We start from the raw sequence: 25,717 nt of genomic DNA on the forward strand, positions 1-25,717 counted from the left end.
AAGCAGACTGTCCTTTCTCAGTAGGGCCTTTGGGTAAATCTGTCAAAAGGATGGATGACAGTAGTAGCTTCAATGGAGGACAGGCCTCCAGGATGAGGGGAAGCCAGGGATCATGAGAATGGCTATGGGTGCTTCACCAGGTGTGTGCCAAGCAAAAGTATACTTTGGTCAGTTTGAAGCTTAGGGAGGAGATGGCTTTGGTCTTGTCAAAAAGGAGGGTTTGATCTATAGACAAGTAAATATTTGAAAAAAGGGAAAAATCACAGCTATTCAGAAAAACAGTACTTCAGAAGTGGTGATTTCAATTCTATTAATTATACTTCTATCTTTTTGAGCTGCTGGAAGAAAAAGCTATTGTAATTTCAGTTTGCATTGACAAGATGTCTAGTGTCTAATGATAGAAAGTAAAGGAACTCTCAGTGCTTTTCAGTAGACAATGTCTAGAATGTTGTGTTCAGTTCTCAGCTCCCTATCAGCTAACTAGAAATTATTCACAAATGATGTTGAAAGGCCTAGCTGGGGCAGGACTAGAAAATATTTTACCTGAAAAGGAACAGAGTAACGAATATTAGAAAGGTTCTCTAGTAGAAGCGGACTTAGTCTATGGTGTTCCAAAAACAAGGTGAGGATCAATAGCAAAAGTCAAAGAAAGGCAGCCTTCAAAAGGAAGTTGTTAACCTAGAATTTTTACCGCATAAAGTCAACTCTTAATTACAGATACATTTGGAAGTATAAAGGATGAACTTGTGAAGTAGTGTGATCCCATCATTAGAAACATTCATTCTCCAAACTATTACAATCCGTACCACTCAAAACTATTCTGTGTATCATATCATCCCTGGATTCCCACCAACTTATGTAATTCCAACTTATCCATCAAAGCTTATTTTTTTATTATTATTTTTTAAAGATTTATTTATTCATTTATGATAGACAGAGAGAGAGAGAGAGGCAGAGACACTGGAGGAGGAAGAAGCAGGCTCCATGCTGGGAGCCCGACGCAGAACTTGATCCCAGGACTCCAGGATTGCGCCCTGGGCCAAAGGCAGACGCCAAACCTCTGAGCCACCCAAGGATCCCCTCAAAGCTTAATTTAAATGTTGCTTCCTTCAACAAGACTTTCTATCCTCCCAGATAAGCTAGGCTAGGTATTAAATATTCCTAAGCATTCTGTCATTTGTTTAACATCTGTCTTCTCTGACATATTTGTGTTCCATGAGGACAGGAGCTGTATATTACTGGTGTCCAACACAGAAACTGGCATACTGGTATGTGGTGAATGAATGACAGCCATTGATTGGGAAGGTTACAGAAAGAAATCCTACAGTAGGCAGAGGTCTGGCCCACATTAAATTCTCAGGCATTTTCTAACTCTGCATTTTTTAAAACATTTTTTAAAAAAGATTTTATTTATTTATTTATAGAGACACAGAGAGAGAATGAGAGGCAGAGACACAGGCAGAGGGAGAAGCAGGCTCCATGCAGAGAGCCTGACATGGGACTCGATCCAGGGTCTCCAGGATCATGCCCCGGGCTGCAGGCGGTGCCAAATGGCTGTGCCACTGGGGCTGCCCTCTAACTGCATTTTTATAACTTTGGAGAAATCTAAGATTTATTCTAGCATTTCTGGTAGTCAGAATCTATGCCAAGCTTACAGGCACCTACAGCCTCCATTCCATTTTCACTGACAATATATACTTGTAAAATTGTTTTAACCCATGGAAACCTTCACATTTAAAAAGAATTCATTCTACATACATATTTGGGTACATTCACAAGATAGAAAGTTATACAGCCAATACATTTTTTTCCCCAAGAAGATAGAATAGATATACTTTTCACTATTCTTCCTGCTAAGTACAAGTAAAAACTGTGAGTGTTACATAAAACACATATAAGACACATGGAAGATGGAGAGAAGAAGGCAGATAAGCTAGGGACCTCAGGATCTAACAAATGACACCATAGTAAGTTTCTGGATTTTCTTTTGCCTCATACATCTAAGACTTGGAACTAAAGAAATACAACTTAGAAATACCAGTGGGTACAGACAAATAAAAGCCCAACAAAAGCCTGTTCTCTTTAGCCAAAGGAGCAAGAAAGAGGCAGCTTCACCAAAGAACTTTAGATGATAACCCTACTCCCGCCACACACCTCAGGAACAATCTGTCTCTCCATCCCCACCCACCTAAGAAGAAGCTAAGAGGAGATTGTGGAAAAAATAAATGACTGAAAATAAACTAAAAAAGCCTAGTAGTTAGGCTCACCAGAAGAAATGGAGGAGACAGTAAACAAACTCAGTGACCTGGAAGGCAAAACAGTAAAGTTTACCCAATCTGGAACAATAGAGAGAACATAAACTTAAAAACAAAAAACCCAGAGCCTCAGGGACCAATAGAACTACAAGAGATCAGTCCAGAAAGGAGAGAAGAAACAGGGTGGGGCTGAAAAGTACTTAAAAAAATAATGGCTGAAAATTTCCCAAATTTGGTATGAGACATAAAGCTACAGATTAAATAAGGTGAGAAAATCCTAAACATGAAAAATCCAAAGAAATCCATGCTAACACACATAACTAAAAACCTTAAAAATTAAAGACAAGGGAAAAATCATGAGAACAGCCAGAGACAAATGACCTCTCCTATGTGGGAAACATTTTCAAATGACAGCAGATTTCTCATCAGGATCCTGGAGGCCAGAGGAAAGCACTACACTAATCAAGTGCTGAAAGAAAAGAATTATTAGTCTGGAATCTTATAACCAGAAAAAATATTCTTCAGGAACAAAGGGGAAATTGAGACATTCTCAACAAGGAAAACTAAGCTGATGCCAGTAGACTTATGCTAAGAGAATGGCTAAAGGAAGTTCTTTAAACAGAAAGGAAATGATGAAGAAGGAACTTATGGAATACAGCAAAGGGTGGAAGAACAAAGTAAGCAAAAATATGGGTGAATATAACATTTTCTTCTTTCTTGAGTTTCCTAAATTATGTTTGACAAACAAGCAAAGATTAAACAGTTTGATGTGGTTCTAGCAGTATATAGAGAAAATTTTAAGAGAATTATAAATGGGAGAAGATAGATGCTAAGGGAGGAAAAGTTTCTAAAATTCCACTCAAATTGTTAAAATGATGACACCAGAAGACTGTACTAACTTCAATGGTTTTATAATTGCAGCACCCACGAATGTAGCTATTCAGGGAGATTAATTAAAAAACACTATGGACAGGGATGCCTGGGTGGCTCACCGGTTGAGGGTCTGCCTTCAGCTCAGGATGTGATCCCGGAGTACCAGGATCGAGTCCCACCTTGGGCTCCTGCATGGAGCCTGCTTCTCCTCCCTCTGCCTATGTCTCTGCCTCTGTGTCTTTCAAGAATAAATAAAATCTTAAAAAAAAAAAAATACTATGGACAAATCAAAATGGAATTCAAAAAAGTGTTCAACTAACTCATAGGAGGCAGGAAACAGAAAACAGAGAACTGGAAAAGCAGAACAAACAGAAAACAATACAAAAAAGCAGACTTGTGCTCCAATATACCCATAATTACATTAAATGTAAATGGTCTAAAGATACCAATTAAAGGACAGAAATTGGCAATAATAGATTAAAAAGCATGACCCAACAATGGGCTATCTAAAGAAAGTCACTCAATACAATGATATACGCAGATTGAAAGTAAAGGGATAAAAAAGAATATATTAAGCAAACATTACTCAAAGAAAAGCAAAAAAGCTATATTAATAACAGATAAAGTAGACATCAGGACAAAAAAATTACTGGAGACACAGGGGGACATTATATAAAAATAAAATTATATAATGAAGACATAGCAATCCTTTTTTTTTTTTTAAGATTTTTTTTTTTTAATTCATTCATAGAGGCACAGAGAAAGAGAGAGGCAGAGACACAGGCAGAGGGAGAAGCAGGCTCCATGCAGGGAGCCCAACGTGGGACTCAACCCTGGGTCTCCAGGATCATGCCCTGGGCTGCAGGCGGCGCTAAACCTCTGCGCCACCAGGGCTGCCCAAGACATAGCAATCATAAATGTGTATGTACCCACTAAGAGAGTTGCAAAATATATGAAGCAAAGATGATAGAACTGAAAGGAGAAACAAATCCACAACTAAGTTGAAGACTTTAACAGCCCTCTCTCAACAATTAATAGAACCACCAAACAAAAGATTGGCAAGGATATAAAAGAATTCAACAACACCACGAAAAAGAATTCAACACCACCACGATCAACAAGATCTAATAAATATTTGTAGAGCACTCCATTCAACAATAGCAGAATACAGATCCTTTTTACGTACTCACAGAAGACCAAGATAGACCATATCCTGGGTCCTGAAAAAAACCTCAACAAATTTAAAAGAATCAAAATCATACAGTACGTTCTTTCATCACAATGGCATCAAATCAGAAATTAGTAATAGAGGGCACCTGGGTGGCTCAGTGGTTGAGCCTTTGGCTCAGGTTGTGATCCCGGGGTCCTGGGATTGAGTCCCACATCGGGTGCCCACAGGGAGCCTGCTTCTCCCTCTGCCTATGTTTCTGCCTCTCTCTCTCTCTCTGTCTCTTATGAGTGAATAAATAAAATATTTTTTAAAGAAATTAATAATAGATAACAAAAAATCTCTACTACTTGGAACTAAACAACACACTTCTAAAAAAATCCATAGGTCAAAGAGAAAGTCTCAAGAGAAATAAAAAACAAAAACACATTGAATGAATAAAATGAAATATAAATGAAATTGAAAATACAACATATCAAAATGTGTGGGACACTGAGAAATGGTGCTGGGAGGAGAACTGATAGCACCAAATGCACACATTAGAAAAGGAGAAAGTCTCAAATCTATAATCTAAGCTCCCATCTGAAAGAACCCAGAACAAGAGCAAAAGAAACACAAAGCAAGCAGAAGGGAGGAAATAAAAGATAAAAGCAGAAGTCAAATGGCCAAACTAGAAAAGAACTAAGAGCCTCCTCAGGGAAAATGAAAAACCCAAGGAAGGAAAAACAAAAGAGAATGGCTTTGAGATTATTTTGAGACTTCTCAGAATGGATGGCAGACAAAAGTAAACCAGGTGGTGTTCTCTCCGGAGAGATAACACATAAGGCTGAGGAGTGAACTGGAAAGATCACGCTAGTACCTTGAAATGAAAGAAGTCACATTGCTGAATTCTTAAGTCCAAGTGTGAATATAATTATCCTTTCACATTCTGGGCTAAGGTATGAAGTATAAAGCAACAGTCCTTTGAAAGTTAAAAAGTCATATCTATGTGTTTGAAACATTAGTGATGAAATTTCCTACCACTATTTAAGGGTATGGAACAAAAGACCAACAGGTTTCCATTTAGTTAAGGTTCAGAAAGGAAGCCATAAACAGCAGCTAAATTCACCTAATTTTATACATGATTTGCATACTGGTTGTTTCAGATAGCTCAGGATCTTTCCCTAATCCACTGATAATACTGGATACAAGTTTTTCCAAAAAGGCTTTCTTACCTCATAGAAGAAGGGATGGCCAGCCATATCAAAGATGTTAACTTTGATTTCTCTGTCTCTGACTTGTACTCTGAAATGTTCAAATGCAAACAATTCCAAAGAAGGTTATGGCTTCTGCATTCCCATTCATATCATTTATGTCACTTATGAATTTAAAAAGGTAGTGTAGAAAACTTATTTTTTTAAGGTTTTTTAAAAAAATTTATTTATTAATGAGAGACACAGACAGAGAGAGAGAGAGGCAGAGACACAGGCAGTGGAAGAAGCAGGCTGCATGCAGGGAGCCTGACATGGGACTCAATCCCGGGACTCCGGGATCACTCCCTGGACCGAAGGCGGCGCTAAACCGCTGAGCCACCGGGGCTGCCCTAGTGTAGAAAATTTAAAAGAGGCTTTCTTAGCACCTCTTCTTGATTCCAGATAATCATTATAAGAGAAGCTAGCAACTCAGCAGCTTGTCAACCCGACATGGGACTTGATCCCGGTTCTCCAGGGTCACACCCTGGGCCGAAGACAGAGCTAAACCACTGGGCCACCAGAGCTGCCCACTAAGGTGTATTTTATTAAAGTCTGTGTGAGGGACGCCTGGGTGGCTCAGCAGTTTAGCGCCTGTCTTTGGCCCAGGGCATGATCCTGGAGTCCCACGTCGGGCTCTCTGCATGGAGCCTGCTTCTCCCTCTGTCTATGTCTCTGCCTCTCTCTCTCTGTGTCTCTCGTGAATAAATAAATAAAATCTTAAAAAAAAAAAAAGTCTGTGTGACTTTCACTGAACAAGAGCAACAGTCCGCTTGTTTTCAAAAAATTTTAAATAATGAACAAAAAGGGAAAATAACACCCATTCGTATTAGAAATTTTAAATACTGTCCATCATTGTAGCATATTTGCATCTTGTCCTTTTATTTTTTCAAGAAAAATCACTATTGGAAAATAAATTAATGAAATATTGTATTTCAAATGTTAAAGAAAAATACAAAGATGGAAGTTTAAAATTTGTCCCAAATCCTATGACTCAGAAAAAAACCTTTGTCAATATATATGAACCTCACTGCAGTCTTCTTTCATGCATAGATATGACTGATAAACATAAGTATTTTCATAAAAATGGGATTATGCTATTTTAAAATAAAAAGTATAAAAGTTACTCATTATTGAATTGAATAAAAGAAAAAGAAACTGAAGTAAACTAGAATTACTGAACTTTAAATGTTTCCTCATCACAAGATGTATTTCCTAAAAGACCCCTCTAAATTAAGAATAGGAATTATTAACAATAACAGGTTAGAATCACACTCTTAAGTGACATATTTCAGTTTAGACAGCATTGATATGACTCCCTCCTACAGAATACAAGGACATCAGTACTCACTCTCATTGTCCCTACGTTACCTCCTGGTTTATTTATTATTATTATTCCCTTGTTCACATTTATAACCTCCATTTTCTGTTCTGAAACCATAATTCCTACAGTTGTTTTATATTACTTGTAGATTTAAATCAAGCTAACCACTGATCATTTCTTTATTCCTGAATTCTCTACCACATTTCAGCAATTCTAAGACACATATTTGTGTTCATTTTAACATCTGTGAAATCAGGATCCATCTTATAAAAGAGGATGTAAGAACGGCAAAACAAAATAACGACAGTCTAAGAGCATCTGGAGAAGATCTGGCATAACAATTTATATTAGAAAATTTTGCTTTAAAGAGAGAGCAGCTGAGAGGGGATGTAACTAAAGGTTATGAAGTCTGGAATGAACACAAATGTATTCACACACTAAAACTCAAAGAGGTTAATTTAATTCAGATGCCAGACAGGAAATTACCTTAAGAGAAATGGTACTTTTTTACCTCAAGGTCATGCTTTCCTAGGTTATGGCCTGGAGACCACCTGCATCATTATTACCCAAGGCTGTTAAAAATGCAGACTCCTGTGCCCCACTTCAGACCTGACAAATGAGACTCTTAGTGGACAGGTCCCAGGAATCTGCATTTTTACAAACTCTTAAAGTACTTCTTAGCATGCTGGAATTTGAGCTTCACTATGTTAGAAACAGGAAGGATGGAGTTGGTATCTATTATTTTTACTATGATGCTTTACAAACATCTGCTAATAGGATTTGTTTATATAGAACATGTTTCCTAAAAAGGTTCATCTGCCAGTTAGGCTTTTGACCTCCTCATTTTTTTAGACCCTACACCTAAGGCAAGGCCTGGCAAAAAGAATGTGCTCAGTGATGAACAAATTATATGATCACTACCTTATCTGTAATGGTCTCATTCCTATCTTCCCTGATTTATCTTCAGAATCTCTATTTCAAGATGTATCATTTTAGAACAGCCCAAGTCTATGTAATTTACAAGTCCAAAGAAACAATGTACTTACTTTGTGACTCCATAGTCAATTCCAATTGTTGCAAGGTATTTAGACACAAATCTTTTCTCACAGTACCGTTTTATAATACAGCTCTAAAAAGGTAAAGAAAAATACGTGCTTTTAGTAAATATACTCTGGAAACATACAAAATGAGCACAATTCTTCATTACAGTTTCATCATTCATCACAATGAAAGAGAAAGCATTTTCTTTTTTTTTAAAGATTTTATTTATTTATACAGGAGAGAGAGAGAGAGAGAGACAGAAATAGGCAGAGGGAGAAGCAAGCTCCCTGCCAGAAGCCTGATATGAGACTTGATCCCAGGACACTGGGATCCCAGGACCTCAGGATCATGATCTAAGCCGAAGGCAGACACAACCACTGAGCCAGCCAGGCATCCCGAGAAAACAAATGCTAAAAGTGAAAATTTTAAAGAAAAATTACTTAAATATTCTTCCCTTAATACTAAACATATTTCAGTTTAGTTCTTGATCCTTTTGCTCTTTTCATTTGAAGATTTACTCATGCTTTCAACAATACTACCAAAACGTCTATGTTTAGACATTTGTCTAAATGTCTGACCTCCCTTCTCAAAAGCAGATCTACAACTTAAAATACTAAGACTAGTTTCTACTTAGGTGTCCTGCTGTTACCTCAAATTCAATATGCCCAAAAATGAACTAATCCTATACATAAAATCAGTTCATCCTGCTGACATCCCTGTTCTGTTAATAATACCACTATTTTCCCTACTACAGAAGATCAGAATATTAAAGCCATGTTTGATTCTGAGCCTTTCTAAATCTTCCAAATGTTTCTTGTTTCTTTCTCCCCATTCCAATTCCCATTGACATCATTTGGATTTAGATCCTCATCATCTACTCCTAGACAGATACAAGAAATTCTTTTCTGGTCTTTTTGCTTTCCTTTCCTCCCAACTGCAGTCAATACTACACACCACTGACATTATTTCACTTCCCTAACTCAAAAGTCTTCAGTGGCTTCTCATTGCTAGGTTTGAAATCCAAATTCCTTTGTCCTTTATTCAAGGTTCTCCATAATCTGGCCCTAATCTGTGTTCCCTGTCTGAACCCTTCTAATATAAACTCTCCATTTCTGCAAAACTCCCAGAGACCCGATTTCCTGACTTTTGTCATTACTTTTCCCTCTTCTTGGAAAAGTACTACTCCCTTCTTTACAAGTCTTACTTAATCTTTAAGACCCAGCTCAAACTCTGAGCTCCAGGTTGTAAGAGATCTTTCCTGCATCTGAACTCTTCTAACACTTTACATGCATACTAACATGTATGCATATATTACACATACACACACACGCACACCAGCACTCACATATTGTTTTGTTAGTTATCATTTCACATGTGTATATTTACCTTCTCTCTTTAGCTAGACAGTAAACTATTTGAGGATAACAGACATCAGTATTTTACTTCTTTCTCTCTTTTGTTCATGCCAATGAAATTTGCTTAGTGCCAGGGAAAACCAATTTTAGAAGACTTGTATATTAATAACCGTTAGCACTCATGAAACTTATAATTTACTTGGGAGTGCTAGTAATGGAGTTTATTCTGCTCAAATCCTTCCCTGATGAACGTGAACCTAAATTAAATAGGACAGTTAATTTAAAAAGCAGTTAATAAGCTTATTGTGAACTGAAGGAAAAATTTCCTTGAGTGACTACTGCTAAGAGGCTCTACTTTTAAAACATTTTATAGCTTGAATGCACTTCACAAATACTTTCTCTCACAATAGCCTGGGAAAATGAATATAGCCTTTTTCTAAATTATTCATAAGATTAAGGGGTTCGGCAGCCCTTTAACTCCAGTACACTATTTAAACACTAGTTCTAAGTGTTTCACAAGACACACATTTAAGTAATTGTATTAATAACTATCCCTAAAACATAAATAGGGTTCCTGGCCCTTAGGATCTTATAAGCTAAGTTAAATAACATAAATACAGAGAGAATGTTTCACTATTTTTCTTAAATAGACTTTTAGGTACTTTTCTTTTTTTAATGCAGTTTTCATTAAAATCTTAACAGGTTTGAGCCTCTTTTTTTTATTTTTTTTATTTTTTAAAGATTTTGTTTATTTATTCATGAGAGACCAGAGAGAGAGAGAGAGAGAGAGGGGCAGAGACACAGGCAGAGGGAGAAGCAGGCTCCATGCAGGGAGCCTGACGTGGGACTTGATCCCAGGTCTCCAGGATCAGGCCCTGGGCTGAAGGCAGCGCTAAACCGCTGAGCCACCCGGGCTGCCCTGAGCCTCTTTTTTAAATAGAATAATCCTAAAATTCATATGAAAGAACAACTGTCTGGGAAGAAATAATCAAATTATGAAAAAGAGGAATGGGACAGGGCAGTGGAAAGAGGAGGGAACCCATCTTAATAGATTAAAATATAGTCTGAAACCAATCAAGACAGTATTATATTGGCATAAGATTAGACGAATAGGTCAGTAGAACAGAACAGAGAGCCCAGAAATAGATCTCATTAAAAGAAGAAATTTTAAAAGTGACCAAGGTGATATTTAAGGTTAAGAGGAAAAGAATGATTTTTTTAAAAAGATTATTTATTTATTCATTCATTCATTCATTCTTGAGACACACACACACACAGAGGCAGAGACATAGGCAGAGGGAGAAGCAGGTGCCATGCAGGGAGCCTGATGCAGGATGGATCCCCAGACCATGATCACACCCTGAGTCAAAGGCACTCTCAACTGCTGAGCCACCCAAGCATCCCTCAATTGGGTTTTCTACTTCTTTTCAAGTCAATTTTGGTAATTTATATTTTGCTAGGAAGTCCTCCATTTCCTCTACATTTTCAAATGTGCTTCTATAGAATTAGAATGCAATATTCTCTAGTCAGTCTTTTAATCTCTTCTGGTATGTAATTATGTTTCCCTTTCAGTACTAATTTTGTCATTTTTTGTTTCTATTTTTCTTAAATAGATTTTTTAGGCACTTTTTTTTTTTTATTGACTCTCATTAACTAATTCTCAAAATCCAAAACTTTTGGTTTATCTTGTGACCTTTTTCTAATGTCTTAGGTACTAAGTAGTCTTTTTTTTTTTTTAAGATTTTATTTATTTATTCATGAGAGACAGAGAGAGAGAGAGAGAGAAAGAGAGAGAGGCAGAGACACAGGCGGGGGAGAAGCAGGCTCCATACAGAGAGCCCGACGTGGGACTTGATCCAGGATCTCCAGGATCCCGCCCTGGGCTGAAAGCAAGCACTAAACTGCTGAGCCACCCAAGGATCCCCACTAGGTAGTCCTTTAAAATAAGATAAACCATATCTCAAAATTCACATTTTTAAGATATACAATTCAGTGGTTTTAGTATACTCACAAAGTTGTAAAACCATTAAGTTCCTTTAGTTTTTCTCTCTCTTCTTTAGAAATGAATGATAATGTGTTTTCCTTTCACTACAGCTTTAATTTTGTTAGGAGGGTTTCAGTATAGATTCTCTCCCTTGCATTGCTTTCTAGTTATTTTGTCATTTGTTTTGATTGGTCCTTTGACCCAAAGATTATTTACTAGGGTATGCCTTAATTTTTTTTTTTAAGATTTTATTTACTCATTCATGAGAGACACAGAGAGAGAGAGAGAGGCAGAGACACAGGCAGAGGGAGAGGCAGGCTCCATGCGGGGAGCCTGATGTGGGACTTGATCCCGGGACTCTAGGATCACGCCTTGGGCTGGAGGCAGTTGCTAAGCCGCTGAGCCACCCAGGGATCCCCCCATGCCTTAATTTTTAACTTAAAATTGTTTATCTTTCTACATTTTCCACATTCTTTTTTTTTTTTTTTCATTTTCCACATTCTTTAAAATGAGCATGGTGCTACTTTTATAACTAAGGCTTTTTTTTTTTTTTTTTTTTTAATGAGAGAGAGTGAGCATGAAGGGAAGGGCCAAAGGGAGAGGGACAGAGAGAATCTTAAGCAGGCTCTTTGCTCAGCATGGGGCAGGACCTCATGACCCCTGAGATCATGACCTAAGCCAAAATCAAGAGTCAGACATTTAAGCAACAAAGCCACCCAGGTGGCTCAACAAAATGGTATTTTTTTCCAAGTTACTTTTAAATCTGTGGTCCATCTAAAATTCATTTCTGAGAAAGCAATGCCAAAGGAATCTACCTCACTCCCAAATAGTAAATAGTTGTTCCGACAGTACTTATTAAATGGTCCCTACATTCCCACCACTTTACTACATTTGTTGTAAATTGAATTTCCTTATGTGTTTGGATTTATTTCTCGACTCCAGTCTGTTCCACTGATGTCTCTCTATGCCCTTTCCAGCACCAATAGGAAAAGTTTGGTAATTTTAAAATAGGTTTTATTATCTGGTAGTGTTTTCTTTTTTCCACAGTTTTCTTGGTTATTTTCACATTTAATTTTTTTTTCACATTTAATTTTTCATAAGGACTTTAGTACCTTTTATGAATTTTGAAAGGAAAAAACCCTGTTGGTATTTTAATAGGACTGAATTACATTTGTAGATTATTTTAAAGATTTGATATTCCTAAAATGTTGAGTAGTCTTATTAAGGATAAAGTATATCTTCCCATTTGCCTAAGTAACTTTATGTCACTTTGTAGAGCTTGAAATTTTTCTTCATTTAGGTCCTACCTATTTCTTCTTAAGTTTAAACCTAGGTACTTTATTTTGGCTGTTATTGTAAATTAAATAATTTCTCAATTATATATTAAAACATATCATTTGATATATATATATTTTAAAGATTTTATTTATTCATTCATGAGAGACACAGAGAGAGACAGAGACACAGGCAGAGGGAGAAGTGGGCTCCCTGTGGGGAACCCGATGTGGGACTCAATCCTGGGACCCCAGGATCATGCCCTGGGCCGAAGGCAGATGCTCAACTGCTGAGCCACCCAGGTGTCCCACATCATTTGATACATTAAAGCTACTTTTTGTATATTAATGTTGCCTTACTGAATTTTCTTGTTTCTTTTTTTAAAGATTTTATTTATTTATTCATGAGAGACACAGAGAGAGAGAGAGAGAGAGAGAGAGAGAGAGGCAGAGACACAGGCAGAGGGAGAAGCAGGCTCCATGCGGGGAGCCTGATGTGGGACTCCATCCGGGGTCTCCAGGATCACGCCCTGGACCAAAGGCAGGCACTAAACCGCTGAGCCACCGAGGGATCCCTTCTTATTGTTTCTAAAAGCTTTTCAGTTAATTCTCTTTGGGCTTCCAGATAAATAATCATATCACTAGCAAATAACAATAATTTTGCCTTCTTCTTTCCAGCATTTCATATTTTATTTTTTTCTCTTGTCTAATTGCATTGGCTAATAAATCTAAACAATGCCAAATAAATGTGACACTGGGCATTTTGGGGTATTTTTAATGTTGTACTGTTAAGCATAGAAAATTAAAAAGTGATGCATGATTACTTAGCCAGCTTACTATTGAACCTTTCAGAGGCTTTATTCTTTACTTTTTAATGCCTGGCACATATTTGATGTTCAATAAATGTTGACTTTCAGTGACTGCTACGTTAATACTTACATACATACAGACAGATACATAATTAAAATAGTACCGGACATTGCTAAATGGAAAGAAATGACACTAATAAACATTTACTGAGCATCAACTACGTGCAAGGCACTGGCCTAAACACTTGCATTAACAGCTCTTTTGGCATATAGTTCCTACTTGGAGTTGATTTTCACAGCATACAATGATGGAAAGAAAGATCCAAGTTCTAATCCTGTCTCTGTCATTGATTTGATGATCTTTGGGAGGTTCTTAACTAATAGCTTCCACTTCCCTAGGAAGTAAGATAATTTGGGTGAAAAGCAGACAGTTTAGGGGATCCCTGGGTGGCGCAGCGGTTTGGCGCCCGCCTTTGGCCCAGGGCGCGATTCTGGAGACCCGGGATCGAATCCCACATTGAGCTCCCAGTGCATGGAGCCTGCTTCTCCCTCTGCCTATGTCTCTGCCTCTCTCTCTCTCTCTGTGACTATCATAAATAAATAAAAATTTAAAAAAAAATTAAAAAAAAAAAAAACTTAAAGAAAAGCAGACAGTTTAGAATTCACTTGGGAGAAGGCCTCTGGTTCCTCTGCCCACCCTCCTCCCCCTCCCCCCACCCCCAATGCGGGAGAGCTTATAGCAGATACCCAGTAGATCCAGCAGAGAGAAAGGCGGTGGAACTAAGGCTTTGACAGAATGGATATGACGACACTACCAGAAATAAAAATAAAGCCAATACACAAAAAATAATGCAGGCTCCTTGACATCCACCGCACTTCCCTTGAGAAACATGTCACCATCAGTTACGCTCTTAAAATAGATTCTGGGCTCCATGTCTGCAGAGTAACATTTACAAACTCCGATCCTCACATGCACCCCCGTGAGTTCCCTTAGGCTGCCAAGAACTGCTGGGATAAGTAAACTTTTATTCTCCACCTCTAAGTCCTGGACAGGTCACCTAGGACGCGGACAGGGTAGCTAGGCAGACGATCTGACATAAGGACCTAGGCCTCCTTACTCTTTGGGGGGTACATTCAAGGGGTTAGCGGTCACATGAGGCACCTCCTTATGGAGAGTGACGTCAGTGAAGGAGGAGGGGGGGCAACCCAAAGGTCAAAAAGGTCAGAAGTGTTTTTCCTCGGGAGGCGCATCCCCTAGCAGGAGACCCCGGCCTGCTCAGGGGCGGGGAGGAGGCTGGGCCGCGGGCTGTTGAGTGGCCGCCGTCGCAGCCAATCGGCACGTGGCCCCGCCGCGCCGAGGTCCCGCCCCTCCCGGCGCGGTACTCACTTTTCCCACTTCAGCGTTGCCCATGGAGATGACTTTGATGCGCAGGGACTTGCCAGGGTCCTTCCGTTTCGGCATGTTGGCCTCCATTGCCCTCGCTCTCTCGGGGCCACCCGCCTCGCTATCTCCTTGCTCACTAGGCTGGCCCGTCCCTCAGGCCTCCCCGTCCAATGGCGGAGCCGCTGCTGTCGTCACCGCCCCGGCTCCGCGGCTCGCCATCCCCGCCGCTGCCTAGCAGCCGGCGCGGGCGGTCGGGAGCGCTGGGAACTGGGGGTGGGAGAAGAGAGTCTCGCGATGCTAGAGAGGGGCGGCGTGACGTCATCACCGGGCTCTGGAGACGCGGTGTTGGTTACTTGTTCCCGGGAGTCGCGCCTCCGCGCGGGGCCGCGTCCCTCGGCAGGAAGTGGGCGTTGAGGGGCGGCCGTCGCCACGGAGAGTGCGGGTGGGGTGCGAGGGCGCGGGCCGGCGGCGTCTGTTGACGTTTGCAGCGACTGGTAGAAACGTGTTGGTCTGGGGCAGATCCTCGGGCTGGGAGTATTTGGAGCTGTGGGCGCAGGCCCATAGACTCGCAGACCTTGGAGTGTTTGGGGCGGTGTTTTCCCTGAATTCTAAAGGTCCCTGTGGGCGCGTCTACGCTGCCCCCCACCCCGCCTCCCCATACTACGTTTCTGTTGCTCGGACTTGCGGGGGAGCCGGGGGAAGTGGAGGGAAGTCGGGGCTCTGGTTCTGGAACAGAGGCGTTAGGCGACATCTGAATCCCGTTCCTGTCGTTTAAAAAAAAAAAAAAAGGCAAGGTGTCTATTTGGAGTAAAAACGGATTTTAGTGGAGTCATTGGTCTTCTATTAAGTGATCCTTCTGTGTAGGAAGAAAGCTCACGTTAGACGTTTCTTAGACTCTTCCAGTTAAATGGGGTGTGTGTGGCTCCTTCATTTTCCTCTCGCTCCCATTCACATTCAAACTTAACTCCATCATTTATTTTTTTGTTTTTTATTTATTTGAGAGAGAGAGAGAACACGCGGGGGGTGGGGGGGGGGGGAGGAAAAGCAGCCCCCCCACCCCCCGCAGAGCAAGAAGCTGGACGCGAGACTCGATCCCAGGACCTGAGCCGAAGGCAGACGCTCAACCATCTGAGCCATCCGGGCGTCCCAACCCCATCATTTTTGCTCACCTTCCCTGTAACTGGTAATATGATAGTAGAATAATCATGAATCCTAACATAACCAATTTTCTGTTGCAGGGGACAAGAAAAGCATCTGCTTGGATTAAGAAAAAAACAACAATAAAAAAGAGGAAGAGTAATTTTTTGAGTGATTAAAAAAATCTTGATTTTTTTTGATTTACAGAAGTTAAATAGAACTTGAGAAATGTTAAGTGCCCCGAAAAATAACGGCTGCCCAACCTCCCAGTAAATTACAAGGGCAAAAGTAGCATTATTTTCGTTTTCACGTAGCTTTCAGTATTCTAAAGGAAATACACATTGCAGGGAGATACTGAATAAAGCTTCAACATTTCTTAGCTATCTTGAGTCGGATTTTCAAACATTTTGTCTTAAAGACACGGTTTTTAAGAAAGCTTACTCCGGGTTGTATTTATAATGAACAAGTAATAAATCTTAGTTTAATGAAGCTTCTAAGATTTTTTTACGACCATGAAATACAAGTCCTGGTCAGGATTTTGATATTTTAAAGTTCAAAATAATTGAATTTATACTGATTCTTCACAAATCTAGATGCTGATCTCACAGAATAATTTAATAAATCAACAAACGTCTATTTCTTTGCTAGTTCACCTTTGGCCCTGCAATAGAACTGGTGCTATGGAAGAACAATTGCAAAATGTCAAATCTTCACTTAGTAAAAGACTGATGAGGTATGATACTATTGAGCATATGGGCAGTAAAACAGGCCAAAGATTAAAATTTATTACCATTTTTTCATATTGATATTTGTGAGGTTTGAAAGTGTATAGCCATATTTTCTGCTAGGTGTGTTAAATTAATTCGGAATAGAAAAAGCAAGAAAGTTAGCTTTCCGTTCCAGTTTTTTTTTTTTTTTTATTCCAGGTTCTCCCCATGCCTTTCTTTTCCAGGCTTTAATGCACAAAGAAGAAAGAAGTGTAGGGGTGCCTGGGTGACTCAGTTGGCTAAGCATCTGCCTTCAGCTCAGGTCATGATCCAGCCCTGGGCTTCCTTCTCATCAGAGTCTGCTTCTCTCTTGTGTTTTCTGTGTCTCCCTCTGCTCCTCCCCATCACTCGTTCTCTCTCTCTCTCTCTCAAATAAATAAATCTTTAGAAATAAAAAATTTTTTTAAAAAGTATGCATTAGCTGTGTATAGTGTGAACCCTGAAAGGCAGGGATTAGGAACATGAGCTTTGGAGTCAGCCCTGTTATACTTTATGTTGGCATAAGATGGGCATGCAGTGAGGGTAAGACTTGCAGGAGATAATGCGCATGAAGTACATGGTAGTTCCCAGTAAATAGCCCTATGTTTTCTTGTACTCATGTTTATTTTTATGTATTAAAGACTACATATTTTAAATGTATATTTTAAAATTAAATTATGATATATTTTAGATACTGTTAAAGGTATAACAAATAATATAATGAATACCTATGCATCCATCATATAGCTTAGCAAATAAAATATCACTGATACTATATGTAGTCTTTCCCAATACATCCATCCTTCCTCTTCATAAAAGTTTGCAACTATCTGAATTGGTGCTTTTAATTAACAGGCATTTTAAAAATTGTTTTTACTACATATGTATATACACCTTAAAATGTAGACTATTGTGCTGCATTTTTAAAAATCTTTATTTTGAAGTAATTTCACTCAAAAGTTTAATAGGGCAAAAATTGTGTATATCCTTTACCCAGATTCATCAAGTATTGACATTTTGCCTCATTTACTATATCACTTGTGTTCACTATCTATATATTCATATTTATACACACACTTTTTTTCCTAAATAAGTTGACAGTAATTTGCAGACATGTTTCTTTAATACCATAAATACTTCAGTGTATATTTATTTCCTAAGAAGAAGGACTTTCTCTTACATAGCAGTAGTATATTTATCAAAATCAGGAAATGTAACATTGTAACAAGACACTATTATCTAATCCTATGGTTCTCAAACTGCACTGGAGTGCTCCACATCCTCACAGGGTTTACCCAAGGGGATATCTATGGGATATTTTACATTGTAAGTTTTCAAGGCAAACAAAATGAAAACTATTAGCTCAAGGTCATGTACAATTTCAACAATAGGTGGCACCATATTCCTTGGATATGTCACATATTTGGGAAGCTGGATTTTTCAGGGGTTGTGATGAAAAAGCAAATACGGCACCAAAAATCAATGTGAAGCAGGAAACGAGGGTGCTTTTGTCCAATCTGATTCCAAGGTTTGAAAAATTGTGCAATGCCCAACAGGCGCACAAATCCCATTGTGGTTCAGATGAAATAAAAAGCTTTCAATTTATGTGTATTATTTTTTCAAATGGCAACTAAATTGTCAGGACATAAATAATACGTTGTTTGAACCTGGATATTTCCTTTGACCAAGGAACACTGAAAAAAATTGAGATACTAAGGGCACTTTGAACAAAGAATATTTGGGAAACTGATCTAGCCCACAGTTTGTATTCAAATTTCACCATTTGTACAATAATATCCATCATAGCTATGTTCCCCTGTAACCCGGTCTGGGTCTCATCCAGCATCATTTAGTTGTGATATATCTTGAGTCTTCTTCTCTCTAGTATGGTTCCTTGGCTTTTTTTTTTTTTTTTTTTTTTTAGATTTTATTTATTCATGAGAGACACAGAAAGAGGGGCAGAGACAGAGGGAGAAACAGGCTTCCCATGGGGAGCCTGATGCAGGACTCCATCCCAGAACCCCGGGATCATGCCCTGAGCCACAGGCAAATGCTCAACTACTGAGACACCCAAGTGCCCCAGCTTTTCTTCACAATAAGTTATTTTTAGAACAGACCTCAGTTTGTGTTTTTTGATATAACCTTATGTTTAGATTCAATAGTGTTTGGCTAAAACATCACAGGAAAGATGTCTTTTTAAGGGTATCATATCAGATAATCAGTGATGTCAATGTTCCATTTATTGGTAATGTTAACTTGAGTTAAGGTGTAGTGTTTACTGGGTTAATTCACAGTAAAGTGACTTTTCCCTTTGTAATAAGTAATCTATAAGCAGATACTTTGAAATTATATAGATATCCTTTCTCCATTGAACTTGCACCCACAGATTTTCAGAATCCAATGCGGATTTATGACTGAAGAGATTATTATGATGAATGCAAAATGGTGATTTTTTTCACTTCATCATTTCTCCTACATTTATTACTTAGTAGTCTACCATAAGGGAGAGCTTTCCTTTCTCATTCATTCACTTAACATATCAGGATACCCCCGTATATGCTTATTTTACTCCATGAATATTCTGTTATTACTATTATTTATTTCATTGCTAAAGTTGGCTCTATATCTTTTTGGTATGTCTCCCCCATTTTTTTGTTGTTGTTACTTCCTTGCTTTCTGGCCAACAGTGAGCCCTGGATCCCTGGGTCCTTTTAGTGGAGAATGGTATTTAGAAACCAAAATCTGGGTGCATTTGCTTGAACCCTTTTAGTTAACTGAGCCTGCAAAAAATACATATACGTACATACATACATACGTACCTATTTATATATACACACATCTAAATCTTTATATTAAAACATAGTTCACATTGATATCCTCAATCCATTTTAGCACAACAGAATTCATTCTGGTGTTCCCCCTCTCCGCATTTATAACTCAGCTTCAACAATGAGAAACCTGGCTGTCATTACCTTTAATATATTTACTCATTTGGCCAACCCACAGTACACAGGAAGTAGTTTCAGAATTGTTAATCCATTCCATTTTAAAAAATGGAAATATTTCAAATAGAATTCCGTATTTGTTTATAGCTATTTTTTTGTCTCAAAGTAACATATATAGTTTTTCATTCAGTTTCATATAGTATAAGTATTATGTTCAAAAGTTAATTGGGTTAATCCTTTTTTCCCTCTTGGGTATGATTATAGTTTTCATATGAAATGCAGTTAAGTTGATTTCTTTCTGTCTTTTTTTTTAATTGCTGACTTTTTTTTAGGATTATATATTTATTTATTCATGAGAGACAGAGAGAGAGAGAGAGAGGCAGAGACATAGACAGAGGGAGAAGCAGGCTCCATGCAGGGAGCCTGACATGGGACTCCATGGGATCCCTGGTCTCCAGGATCACACCCTGGGCTGAAGGCGGCGCTAAACCGCTGAGCCACCTGGGCTGCCCTCTGTCTTTTTTTTTTTTAAAAAAGGATTTATTTATTCATGAGACATAGAGAGAGAAGCAGAGACATAGGCAGAGAGAGAAGCAGTCTCCTCTCAGGAAGCCCAATGTGGGACTCGATCCCAGATCCCGGGATCACACCCTGCACCAAAGGCAGACGCTCAAACACTGACCCACCCAGGCATCCCAAGTTGATTTATTTCTGTTTGTACTTTAGCTTTTTCCTCTTCGTTACTGATAACTTTACTATTTTTTGAATATGTAAAACATGAATGTAGTTTCAAAAGTCAAAAGGATACAAATTGGTGTACTCAGAAAAGTGTCACTGTCCACCACATCCTAATCCTCTTCCCTTCTTCCCACTTGCTTCCTGATGACCACTAATCACACTAGAGTCTGGTTTCTTCTTTCTTATGTTTCTTATAAAAATTAAGCAGTTACATGTATATTTTCTTATTTCTCCTTCCTTATTACACAAAAGGGTATGTCTATTCTTTGGAACTTTGCTTTTTTCACTTAACAGTGTATCCTAGACAGCATCTCGTATTAGTTCATGAAGATCATACTTATTCTTTTTTGCAGCTTCATGGTACAGCACTTCATTGCACAGATATTCCATGGTTTTTCCAATCAATATATTTATGGGCATTTATGTATTTTTGTATTGTTGTGGGCATTTATTTAGGGTAAATTTCTTTCTTTCCTTTTTTTTTAGGGTAAATTTCTTAAAACGCATTACTGGGTCAGAGGTAAATGCAGATTTAGTTTTGTTATATATTACCAAATTCTGTAAGGTAACATTTTGAGAAATTTTGCATCAATATTCTTAATTGGGGGATCCCTGGGTGGCGCAGCGGTTTGGCGCCTGCCTTTGGCCCAGGGCGCGATCCTGGAGACCCGGGATCGAATCCCACGTCGGGCTCCCGGTGCATGGAGCCTGCTTCTCCCTCTGCCTGTGTCTCTGCCTCTCTCTCTCTCTCTGTGACTATCATAAATTAAAAAAAAAAAAAAAACTTAAAAAAATATTCTTAATTGATATTCAAATTAAATTTCTTAAATGATAAATTATTTTGTGATACTTTAGCTGGTTTAAATATTTATGTTACACTTGCTTCATAAAAAAAGCATTTAGGGGCGCTTGGGTGGCTCAGCAGTTGAGCATCTGCTTTTGGCTCAGGGCATGGTCCTGGGGTCCAGGATCGAGTACTGCATCGGGCTCTCTGCAGGGAGCCTGCTTCTCCCGCTGTCTATGTCTCTGCCTCTCTCATGTCTCTCATGAATAAATAAAATCTTTTTTTTTTTTAATTTGGAAATTTTGTCTCATTTTCCTTGCTGGAATAATTTATGTGACAGAATTAATATACTGGCAATAATAGAGAAAATAATGTAATCAATGCTCCATGTACTCATTTCCCAGCTTCAGCTCTTCAACAATATCAGTTCAAGAGATATTCAAAGAATGAGAGGGATTCAACATGAGGGAGGTTCTCCATTGCTGGCTCTGAAGATGGAAGGCACCACATAGCAAGGACCTAAGGGTGGCTTCTCAGAGCTGAGAGTGACCTCTATCCAATAGCTAGCAAGAAAATGGGCACCTCAAGCCTACAATCTTAGGTAACTGAATTCTGCCAAAAACCAACATGAGGTTGGAAAGAGCTCTGGAGCTCCAGGCAAGAACATAGCTCTTTGATACCTTGATGGCAGCCTTGTGAAATTTCAGGCCTAGAGAATTTAGCTACTTCATGCCTGGACTCCTGACCTACAGAACTATGAGATTTTTAAAAAGATTTTATTTATTTATTCATGAAAGACACAGAGAGAGAGAGAGAGGCAGAGACACAGGGAGAGGGAGAAGCAGGCTTCTTCTGGGGAGCCTGATGCAGGACCTCAGGGTCACGCACCCGAGCTGAAGGCAGACCCTCAACCACTGAGCCCCCCAGGTGCTCTAAACTGTGAGATATTAAATGCCTGTTGTTTGAAGCTGTTAGGTTTGTAGTATTTTGGTATGTGGCAATAGAAAACAATGGAAAATGAAACATTTTTATCTACAGATGCCATTTCTTGAGAAGTTCTGCTTCCAGTATGGCAGTGCAAGTCCCTACAGACCAATGCTCCCATTAATAACTATAAACTCTGGTAAAAAAAAACAAAAACAAAAACAAAACAACTATCTGGAGGTTCTGAAGAGTAGTAAAACTCAGTAGTAAAAATCAGGCAGATGGTGGAGGGAAGTAAAAGCCTTGGAGAAATGACTGGCATGGGATGGGTTTTTCCTGAGCAATACAAGGACTTGAGAACCTACTGATTCTGATTAGCCCTTTCTGTCTTACCTTTCAGTGTACAAGATTTTAGTTCTGAGCATGCACAACACCACATCAAAGGGCATGGATATTAATACTACATAGACATCTACAGGTTCATTCTACTACCATGCTGAGGACTGGGTAGCAGTTTGCATTTTCTAGATATGGATGAAACACTATCTCCCATCCCATGGTTTATCTTGATAAAATTAAAATATATGCAAAAATTGCAATTTAAGTGTACAGCTTAGTGGCATTAAGTATGTTTACATTATTGTACAACCACTAGTACTAGTCATCTCCAGAACTTTTTTGTCTTCTCAAACTGAAACCCTGTACCCTATCTAATCCCTCATCCTTCCTCCCCAGCCCATGGCAACCACCATTCTAATTCTGTCTCTATGATTCATATGAGTGGAATCATATAGTATTTGTCCTTTTGTGACTGGTTTATTTCACTTAGCATAATGACTTTCAAGATTCCCACATAATAGTCTTACAATGGGGCTAACATTTCTCCCCCTGATAGGAGTGGGAGTCTATGTTCCCTGAACCTGGGTAGTCTTATAACTGTGGCATAATTGACATTATGACACTTTAAAAACTAATAAAAGGCAATGCAAATTCTAGTTTTCTTGGAATGCTCACATTTGGAATGTAGACCTCAATTGTAAAGAAGCCCCAGCTGTTCGTGGAGAGGCTCACATAGAGAGGAGCAGAGGTCCTCCACCACCCACAACCACAGCTGAGTTCCCATATGCCAACTAGCACCAACTTGCCAGCCATGGGATTGAGCCATCTTGAATGTGCCAAGGCAATGAAACAAGGATGCCAATAAGAAGTGGAATGTAGCAATTAAGAAATATATAGTAGATGATTCTTGAGTAATATAGACAGGTAGAAAATTGCCATTAACCCCACAAAGGAATTTGAGCTCAAAGCAAGGTGTCAGTTTGGGGGTAGACATCCTAGGGTATCAAGTGAATTACAGAAAGAGCTCAAGAGCCATCTTCCTTCCATTCTTGGAATTCCAACTTCATTTGAACTCCCTGGTCTTTGTACTGAGTTTCCTCTTCCTCCGATTTCCTGGTGCTTTGGCCATACTGGTCTGGTTCCCCAGGGAGGAGAGACTTTGGCACAAACCAGTGTTTCCACCTATATATTTAGTTGCAGTTAATGGCACTGAATTGCCTAATAACAAGTTTAAGAAACAAAAAAGGGAAGGGAAAGGAATGACAAGAAATAGAAACAAAGAGTATAAATGCCTAGGTGGCTCTGTCAGTTAAGCATCCGACTCCCAATTTTGGCTCAGGTCATGATCTCAGTGTTGTGAGATTGAACCCCACCTCGGGCTCTGTGATGGGCCTGGAGCCTGCTTGGGATTCTCTCTCTCCCTCTACTGCTTCCCCCTAAAAAGAAGAAGAAGAAGAAGAAGAAGAAGAAGAAGAAGAAGAAGAAGAAGAAGAAGAAGAAGAAGAAGAAGAAGAAGCAGCAGCAGCAAAGATGGAAGGAAATCTCTAATCCTATGCTATAGAACTCTGCTTTTTACCTAGCTCTCTTTAGCAGTTTGGGTTAAGATATAGCAGAGTCTTTGATAAGAGTTGTGGATAATCATAAAAAAATAGGAACTCTGATGATTATGTTGGAAATATTTAAAATGACCAATCTGCTACTGATTAGTCATACATATTAGGAGCTTTATGCAATTTTAACATTTTGCAAAGTCCATCAAAATTACGGTGTCCACATTTCTATGTGGCTATTTTGTCATAGGGTAGATATATATTCAGCCTTGGTAGGGGGTACCAAACAGTTTTTCAAAGGCAGCTCTAACGATTTATACTCACCAACAGTGAATGAGTGTTCTAGTTCTTCCAAATTCTCATAGGCCTTCAATTTCATCAGTTTTGTTAGGTTTAGCCTCCCTTATAGGTTTGTAACAACATCTATAGATTTAATTTGCCTATCCCTGATGACCATGAGGTTGGGTGCCTTTTCATATGTGTATAGGCCATTTCCTTTTTTTTTTTTTTTTTTAAATATTTTATTTATTCATGAGAGACACAGAGAGAGGGGCGGGGACAGAGACACAGGCAGAGGGAGAAGCAGGCTCCATGCAGGGATCACACCCCAAGCTGCAGGTGGCGCTAAACCGCTGTGCCACTGGGGCTGCCCTAGGCCATTTCCTGTTTGGGGAAATGTCTGTTCAGTCATCTTGTCTAATGTTTTATTGAGGTTTTTTTTTTTATTGATTAGAATTTTTAAAAAATATTTACTTATTTATGATAGACATAGAGAGGCAGAGACACAGGCAGAGGGAGAAGCAGGCTCCATGCACCGGGAGCCTTAAGCGGGACTTGATCCCGGGACTCCAGGATCGCGCCCTGGGCCAAAGGCAGGCACCAAACCGCTGCGCCACCCAGGGATCCCTGATTAGAATTTTTTTTTATATATTCTAGATATATATCCTTTATCAGATGTACACAACCCGCACAAGTAGCAGTACTATATGTACTAGTAGAAAGCTAGAAGCAACTCATTTGTCCAGCATGGCAGATGGATAAATAAGTCGTGGAATATTCTTACAATGGAATACTATGGTATTGCTGTACAATACTACACTATTGGTATGAACCTCATAAATATAATGTTGACTTAAAGAGGCTAAACACAAAAGAGTATTATGATCTGGATCTCTGGAGATGATCCAGTTATATAAAGTTCAAAAATGAGTAAGACTGATCAGTGGTATTAGGAGTCAGGATTCTGGTTATCTTTGGGCATAGTGAATGAAAAGGGGTGTAAAGAGGGTTTCTGGGGGTGCTTGAGTGGCTTAGTCGATTAAATGCCTGCTTTCATTCAGTTCAGGTCATGATCCCAGCATCCTGGGATGGAGCCCCACCAGTCTCCCTACTCAGTGGAGAACATGCTTCTCCCTCTCCTCCCCGCTTGGGTTGTCTCTTGCTATCCCTGTTGCCACCTCTGTCTCTCTCTCTCTCCAATAAAATTAAATAAAATATTTTTTTTAAAAAACAAAGAGGGTTTCTGGATGCTGGTCATGTTTCATTTTCTTGATCTGAGTGGCAATCACATAGGTATGTTCATGTTATGAAAATTCACTGGGCTACACACTAGGGATTTGTGCACTTCCTTGTAGTATGTTACTCTTCAACACACACACACACACACACACACACACAAAGTTTATAAGAACAATTCTTGCCTAATTTTCAGAAGAGCTAAAAAAGTGCCCTTGGCCTGATGGTTTTCTCTGCTCAGTTTCTCATGCTGTTGCTGTGATAGATATTGGTGTCCATGGAAACCAGACAGAGTGTGCAAGCGAGCAAGAAGGGAGTGGAGCCTGGGGAAGAGGCACGTGCG

The 25,717-nt window shown here is 39.1% G+C and overlaps 1 protein-coding gene and 1 long non-coding RNA gene across 2 annotated transcripts in view; one reads left to right on the plus strand and one right to left on the minus strand.

Annotated features, from left to right (window-relative positions):
• DNAJC27 (DnaJ heat shock protein family (Hsp40) member C27) overlaps positions 1-15,089 on the minus strand; it is a 31,590-nt gene extending 16,501 nt beyond the window's left edge. The window contains exons 1-3 of the mRNA XM_038560947.1: positions 14,700-15,089; positions 7,896-7,978; positions 5,511-5,580 (exon numbers count right to left, since the gene is read on the minus strand). Coding sequence (XP_038416875.1) covers positions 5,511-5,580; positions 7,896-7,978; positions 14,700-14,786 — 240 coding nt within the window. The 5' untranslated portion in view covers positions 14,787-15,089. The remainder of the gene's footprint in view (positions 1-5,510; positions 5,581-7,895; positions 7,979-14,699) is intronic.
• LOC111090535 lies at positions 15,016-18,464 on the plus strand. The gene is made up of 3 exons (XR_005372217.1): positions 15,016-15,879; positions 16,482-16,566; positions 16,760-18,464. It is a non-coding gene; the product is annotated as an uncharacterized LOC111090535 (long non-coding RNA).
• Positions 18,465-25,717: the final 7,253 nt, after the last annotated feature.

The sequence above is a fragment of the Canis lupus genome, chromosome 17 (assembly GCF_011100685.1).
Source record: "Canis lupus familiaris isolate Mischka breed German Shepherd chromosome 17, alternate assembly UU_Cfam_GSD_1.0, whole genome shotgun sequence".
NCBI lineage: Eukaryota > Metazoa > Chordata > Mammalia > Carnivora > Canidae > Canis > Canis lupus.